At 36.1% G+C, this 7,877-nt stretch overlaps 1 protein-coding gene across 1 annotated transcript; it reads left to right on the forward strand.

Annotated features, from left to right (window-relative positions):
- Window positions 1-1,716: 1,716 nt before the first annotated feature.
- On the forward strand, window positions 1,717-5,040 carry LOC110037005 (heat stress transcription factor A-5). The gene is made up of 4 exons (XM_020741567.1): window positions 1,717-1,802; window positions 1,871-1,987; window positions 3,078-3,338; window positions 3,439-5,040. The coding sequence occupies exons 3-4, from the start codon at window positions 3,090-3,092 to the stop codon at window positions 4,600-4,602; spliced, it is 1,413 nt and encodes a 470-aa protein (XP_020597226.1). The 5' UTR covers window positions 1,717-1,802; window positions 1,871-1,987; window positions 3,078-3,089; the 3' UTR covers window positions 4,603-5,040.
- Window positions 5,041-7,877: the final 2,837 nt, after the last annotated feature.

Consider the following 7,877-nt stretch of genomic DNA (forward strand, 5'->3'; position numbering starts at 1 on the left):
TAAAATAAAAAAGACTGTTAATAATAAAGCATGTCCTGAGGGTTGGATATTCGAGGCATACCTATTACACGAGATAATTACTTTCTGTCCTTATTACTTCAATTAAAGTCAATATACACATGAAACGGTTGGTCAGATGCCTTTGCAAACATAACTATTAATATTCCAGATTTCTGGTGAATCATTTGACAGACATGGTACACGCTACCTAAATAATGGAGAGTTTCAAACAGCTACTTTGTATGTTCTATTGAACTGCGATGAAGTACAACCATTTTTACAGTAAGATTAAAAATAATCAAATATTTTTTTATGGAATGTTTTACCTATTAATTTAGACAAATAAGTCACAATGATGTTTGCAGGTTATTTACGGAAAGCTTGAACGTATAGGTTGGCTCTCTTATAAGCAAGAAAATCGATGTAGAATTTTCAAAATGGTTCAAATTATATGTACGTATGGAATGTTTTACCGATTAATTTATACATATAAGTCACAATGATGTTTGCAGGTTATTTACGAAAAGCTTGAACGTATAGGTTAGCTCTCTTATAAGCAAGAAGATCGATGTAGAATTTTCAAAATGGTTCAAATTATATGTACGTTGAAGTAAATTTTAAATTCATTGTTATGTTGGGTAATTGTATTATTCAAAGTTAAACGGATTATATTATGGAACTTCTACTAGGTCCATGATTCAAGCAACAGAATCACTGACCAAAATTTATTAGATCTTGTTTGGAGGTCTAATCGCAGCGTGAAGACATGAAAAATATTTGAAATTAAAGGTATAAATTTCACACGAGCTCTTGGTGTGAAGAAAAACAAACATATAATTGTGGTGTTTGTGCTAGAGGAAACATACACACAAATAATGAGATCAGCTATTACGACATGTTAAATGAAGTAGTTATGGTAAGTCAAACTAGTTAGGTTTATTATGTTTGATATCCTGGACGAGCAAGGGATAAACTTGATTGGGTTGTTGTATTAAAGAATAGACCATGAAAAATTGTTGAAGTGTAGAATGTTATCAACCATATTCACCAAGAGCTCGTTATGTCTAATTTTCATATTCAGCTTAACTCAATCAATGGGAAGTTACCGCTAGAGGATAGCACAATGATTCATAAAGAAGTCCCTCTAGATATGGATGAAAATGACGATGGAATTGGTGAAGAAATTTTAAGTTCTTCAACATTTGGATCATCAAATGAAACACATTAGAAAATGGTAGTATACTTAGGCGATTAGTTTATGCACCTTTTGTTTTTAATTTTGTTTCTTACACTATAGTTGTCCTGCTTAATTTTGATGAAATTGGTGAAGAAATTTTAAGTTCTTCAACATCTGGATCATCAAATGAAACATATTAGAAAATGGTAGTATACTTAGGTGATTAGTTTATGCACCTTTTTGTTTTTAGTTTTGTTTCTTACACTATAGTTGTCCTGCTTAATTTTCTTGATTTTATACGTAGACACGACATGTTTTACTTTTTGGCTTTTACTTTTCTGTCTTATATTACATATTAATCTTGCTTATTAATTCTAAATTTTTTCTCCTATTGCATATGATAGGTTCTTGCCTCTCGAGAGAGCCCACGTTCACGGGACTTTGGGGAACACTTGTCAGAGGCTGAAGAAGGCCTTCATTACCGCTGGCAGGTATGACACTAGTGCAATAACTATTTTTCTCCTATTGCAGATGATAGGTTCTTACCTCTCGAGAGAGCCCACGTTCATGGGACTTTAGGGAACACTTATCAGAGGCTGAAGAAGGCCTTCATTACCGCTGGCAGGTATGACACTAGTGCAATAACTCCGGTCCCATTATGTTGCCCCTCTTTCCGCACTAGTTCCCTCGCAGGAACCACCTCCCACTCCACCGTATTTCTACCCATCATCCTCATCAGATGAGCCAGGCCCCTCGATCCAGCACCTGAGATGGCTGACACCGTTGGTAGTGTATATATTGATACACAAGGTGAGTTGCAAGTCAATTTTCTTTTTCACAGTATAGTAATTTCAATTTTTCACTCAATTTTATAATGTAACTACTAGATCATTTGGAGGTTCAACCCCTCCAGACTGCCCATGATACGGATCACTGATATCATTCAGAGCAGATATGACAAATCATATCTCTCATTGAGGGGTCACACCTCACATTGCAAAATAACGTCATGAAAAAACCGACATAAAAAAAACTAACGCCTGACACAAATTTGAATTAGCGTCGGAAAATAACCCAATTAACATGAAAATATTCGACACTAATATAACATTTTCCCGTAGTGACGATTAGAGTGTTGTTAGTCAGTTAATTTCTTGTTAAAATAGAGGTGATTTTTATGCATCACATAATTCTTACATAATTTGATATTTAAGATTTATTTATATTATACTTAAAAATTTATAATTACTTTAAAAAGACAACTAATGGTAATTTTTTAAAACTGAAATACATTATTTTATGCATATACTGATATAAATGAGACTTAAAATGATATATATAAATATCAAATTTAGTGCTGTCTTTAAAAAAAAAAAGAGATTTAAGTTATTAGGATTTATTTAATCCCTTAAATCTAGATTTATTAAATTTTGAATGAGTTAAATCAGAAAAAACTGCTGGGCAAAGATACTAAATATTGTAAATCCAATAAAACATTTGATAAGTTCTATTAAATCCCAGTAGCTCTTTCATCAAATCCCCTTTAAAATATAATGTATAAATAAATAAAATCCTGTCCCTAAATTCTCGAGAAATTATTGTATCAGCATATCTGATGTAAATTTGTATCAGACGTCTAATAACAGAGAGAGGGACCCACTGACAAATACGATTCGAACTCAAATTGCCACGTAACCCTGTCTTTAAACACCTCATCACCTGATGTAATAATCTTTCTAAAAGCTGATTTATTTTTCTGCTCCTCCAACAATCAAGGTCAAGATGCACGTACGTCATCATGTATTAATTTTTCTATTCTTCTTTAAAGGACACCGGAGTCATCTTCCTTATCGAATTGTTTTCTGCTGACCAATAATTGTGGCTGAATCCTAATCCCTAGCTTAACACTCCCATGGAACCGACAACGTCCACCGTCGACGCCGTCGCCGGCGGCTCTTCCGCCGGAGCTGGTGGACCCGCTCCCTTTCTCGTCAAAACCTACGACATGGTTGACGATTCTTCCACCGACGACATCGTCTCATGGACCGCCACCAAAACCAGCTTCGTTGTCTGGAACCCGCCTGAGTTCTCCTCACGTCTCCTTCCCACTTACTTCAAGCACAACAATTTCTCCAGCTTTATCCGACAGCTCAACACCTATGTAATCCTTCATTCCTTTATTTCTTAGAGTTTTTATTTGGGTTTAGTTTTTCCATCCGGATCGAGAATTGCCTTTTTTTTCTTTATTTTCTTATGCCTAGGGTTTCCGGAAGATCGATCCGGAACGGTGGGAGTTTGCGAATGATGAATTCGTGAAGGGCCAGAAGCATAAGCTAAAAAACATCCACCGCAGGAAGCCGATCCATAGCCACAGCAACCCGCCGCATGGCTCCGCGGATGCCGAGCGGACCGCACTCGAGGAGGAAATCGAGCGGCTTCAGCGAGAGAAGGCAGCACTCCAGGCTAATCTATGGCGCTTCAAACAGCAGCAATCCGGGACCAAAATCCAGCTCGAAGATATCGAGCGCAGGCTGCTGGATATGGAGCAAAGGCAGGAAAAGATGGTCTCTTTTCTTCAGAGAGCTGTTCAAAATCCAAAGTTTGTTGAGAATCTTGTTATGATGGGTGGCTCTTCGGCTTCAGCTCTCCATAAGAAGAGAAGGCATCCAGGAGTGGAGTGTTGTCCTGAAGTTGGGGATAATAGCTTCTGTGAGAATTCTTGTAGCAATTCTAAGCCCACAGAAGTTGGCAATGTCTTCAGCCAAGACTTCTGTGATAAATTAAGGTTGGAGCTGAGCCCAGCCTTTTCTGAAAGCAATTTAGTCTCTCCCAGCAACCAGGGTTCTAATGAAGGTTACAGAAGTCCACAAGTGAGGCCGACGGATGATGATTGTCCTCTCAGGATGGAATGCCTTCAATTAGTGCCTGAAACTCTTGAACTTTCTGATACTGGAGCTTCCTTCTGCCCGAGGAAGAATTCACTGTTATCAGATGATGGAGATGGGCTTATTTCATGCCACTTGAAACTTTCTCTTTCTTCTTCTTCAATGCATATGGACAGCAGCACTAATTTGAGCAGAATTCCAAGCTTAGTTGATCTTGGAGTAACAAATGGGTATACAGGGGATGATAGTACTAGAATTTCTGGACAAAATAAGAATGCGGATCAGGTTTTGACTGATACTGAAGCCCCAACATTTAGAGAGGTTTCTCAAGCAGGAAAACCGGCATCTTTGCCTGCTAATGTAAGAGTAAATGATAAGTTTTGGGAACAGTTCCTGACTGAAAGACCTGGGTATTCTGATACTGAAGAAGCAAGTTCTAGTCTGAGGGATGATCCTTGCGAAGATCCACAAGAGGAGAGAATGGCTGAGAGAGAGAATAACCTGAGAAGCATAAAAGATATGGAGCAGCTGACACTATAAATGGCTTGGTTTGTGTGATTTTGGCAGATCTATACTTCAATCTGTACGCTCTCTCATATTTATACCTTTTTACTTGTAAATGTCATTTCTTAGCTTCTTAGTAAGTCATAAATTGTGGTGGCAGGTTGAGGATTAATAGTCATATATGTTTTAATGTAGAAGTTTGAAGATGGCTCCTATTTTATCTTTTTATGGTTGAGCCACCATGTCTAATCTTTCATTTTTAAACTAGAATAGCTACTTCCAACTTCAAATTTATTTTATTACTTTCAAAAGAGTACATGGATCTACATGTAAGGATTACAAAATACAAAAAGAAGAGGGGAGCTCCGGCCATGTATGACCAATAAATATAGTTTATTTATTTATTTTTTGTTTTGCATTGCTTGGTAGCTTGCTTTAGCCAACCCATCTTGTTGGCTTTGGTGGTTCCAAGCATTTTTTTCTCCTTTAGCTGAAACTTCATTATAGAGTTTGGTAGTATCCATGTATTTCTTTTCTTTTATGAGCCTTCCATGTAAATTTGGAGGAACACCAAAAAAATTTGCTTTGAAAATACAAAATTGATCCTTAATCTTTTTTGGCTATTCCATGCCATGGTGGATGTCAAAATTAGCTTTCAAATAATATTAAATCTTCTCATGATAATTTTAATTATTTTTAAAGAGCTCCCATAATGATAATTTTAATAATATAATCATTTTCAAACTCAGAAAAATATTCGAATATTTTCAAGCTGTTCATGCTTTATTTCTACAGCATCTTTTAAGAATCTTTTAAGAATTCTACTCCTGGAGAATTAAACGAATGCCAATGAAAGGAAAAGCAAGTATGCAATATGAGTAGAAAGTAAATATGCAAATATTGAAATGAGAAACCAAACCAAAGATAAGAGATACATACAACTTAATCTAGATAATTACTCTTTCTTTCCATACAACAGGGAAAAAAAATTACAATCTAGCTACTATTCAAAAGTGGTAATATGGATCATCAAACTAGGTATTAACATAAATTTAATGGTTGATTGGAAACTAAAAGTTGAAAAGGTGAAATTAAGGGATGGAGAGGATATATTGGATAAAAGAAGCCCAAGAGAAAACATGAACGCATCATGCATGCAAAAAATTATCTGTATCTCTTATTCCAAATTGATAAATAGTGGTGGGAGGTGGAGGATTAATAACAGTATGGGTTCAAGTGTGGATTCTTGAGCATGTATTTAATAAATATTTAAATACATAGCACACGATTCTTGTGTATTTACAAATCTAAACTTTCATATTTACACACATAGCAGTCAAATATTTAATCACTTGTTACCACTTTTTAAAAGTGAAATACATATTTTCATGCATAGCTTTAAAGCATCAAAGTGCGATGTATGTAAATATGAAAGTTTAGATATGAGATATGTAAATACATAAGAATAAGAATTTTGCGCTAAGTATATAAAATTTCCCTAAAATTTATTATGGACAAGCCACCAAACTTAACAGAGAAGGTGACCCCAAGGTCTAATCTTTCATTGCTAAAACAACAAAACCATTGCAACTTCAAGATCCTTTCATTCTATTCTGTTCCTTTCAGAAGAGTACATTGGTTTATCTATAAGTATTATAAACGTGTATACCAAGGGTGGTGGAGGACGGTGAGATGGGCTGAAATAGGTAGGTTGGGACATTGGAAGGTGGCTGATTCAACAGCCAAGGCTTCTAGAGGGTGGATGAGATGCAGTAAGGCTTGTGGGTGGCTGGAGCAGCAACAAAACTGTGAAGGGAATGCGTTGTGGGCTGCAGCAGCGAAGGTAGAGGGTTGAGGCAGAGAGGGCAGTGAAGGAGGAGGCTGGGACAGAAGTTGGGAAGGGGGAACTGCAGTAAAACAGCAAGGACATCTGGTCTGGGGCGGCTGCAGTAGGGAAGTACTGCGTGGTGCGGTGGGGCGTGATGTGGGAAGAGGGCGGAAGGGTTGGAAGGTGGAAACTGCAGGAAAAAAAGCCAATGAGTGTTGTTTCCGAGCGATGGCAGTAGGTACAGTGACGTAGGCAGCAGATGAACGGATTCGGAGGCGTGGAAAGTCTAGGATAATCACCACCTTGGAATGAGATATATCCGACGGCTATCCGGATAGAAAGCACAAGCAAAGCTCTAATCTAAACCCTAATACAATAGATATATAAGAAAGGACTAGAAAGGAATGAAAGGAAAGGAGAAAACTCACTAAAAATTAGAAAGGAATTGAAAACAGGCCGCTTGGTTCTGCTCTATACCGTTCATGTGAACCGGCGCACGCGTTCGGCTCTTGTAGCAGGAGACACCCGCATCAGAGGGAGGTCAACCATGTAATGCTTCAATTTAATTTATTTTTTAGTTTTGCTTTGATTTGGAACTTTGCATCAGCCAACCCATCTTGATGATTTTGGTAGTTTTGAGCATTTCTTCTGTTTTGGCTGAAATTTAATTACATGATTTTGTAGCAGCTGCCATGTATTTCTTGAAATTTAAGTGTTCAACGTAAGCGAGTCTTCATTAAACTTAGACAAGCACCAGAAACTCGAGTTTTGGAAAGACAAAACTGACCATTGGTCTCCCTTGTCTGTCTCACGTCACTATGGACTATAAAGTTAGCTCACAAATAATATTGAATCTTCACATGACAAAGAATTGTTCTAATTTTAATAAAATCAATATTTTTTAGATTGTCAAAATAATTTAAATATTTTCAAGTACTTCATGCTTTTGTTCTATATCAATCAGTAATGTTAAATTCATATTCATGATTAATAAAATACTTGGTTCTTCCTTGTCATTTTAAACTGAACAAGTTTGACCATTGCCACATTTTATATTTACTATTTTCATTTAACTTCGGTTACTTGTTTCTTACTTGGACATGTTTTGAATGGCAACGCAAATCTTTGTTCATTCTGCTTGGCTTATCCGTTTATACAAAACATGCTTTTTAATTATTTTATTTTAATTTAATTTTTTTGTATTCATTATGTTTGTTGCTTATACCATATATTATCATCAGTTGTGGTCTATTGATAGGAACTTTGTAACAAACCCTTCATGGAATTTCTTCATTCTAAACAACTCCCTATTGACTAACTTGAAGAAACCTTGGTTGTTTTCAGTAAGAAAAAAAATTATATTAGGGATAATTTGGTTGCTTGTATATGGAAATTTATAATTTCATTTTCATTCACTCATTTTAAGTGAAAAGAGAAATAAATTTTTTTGTGAAATTTTCAAGAGGTTTATAGAATTTAAAAA

Source organism: Phalaenopsis equestris, unplaced genomic scaffold, assembly GCF_001263595.1.
Source record: "Phalaenopsis equestris unplaced genomic scaffold, ASM126359v1 Scaffold213822, whole genome shotgun sequence".
NCBI classification, from domain to species: domain Eukaryota; kingdom Viridiplantae; phylum Streptophyta; class Magnoliopsida; order Asparagales; family Orchidaceae; genus Phalaenopsis; species Phalaenopsis equestris.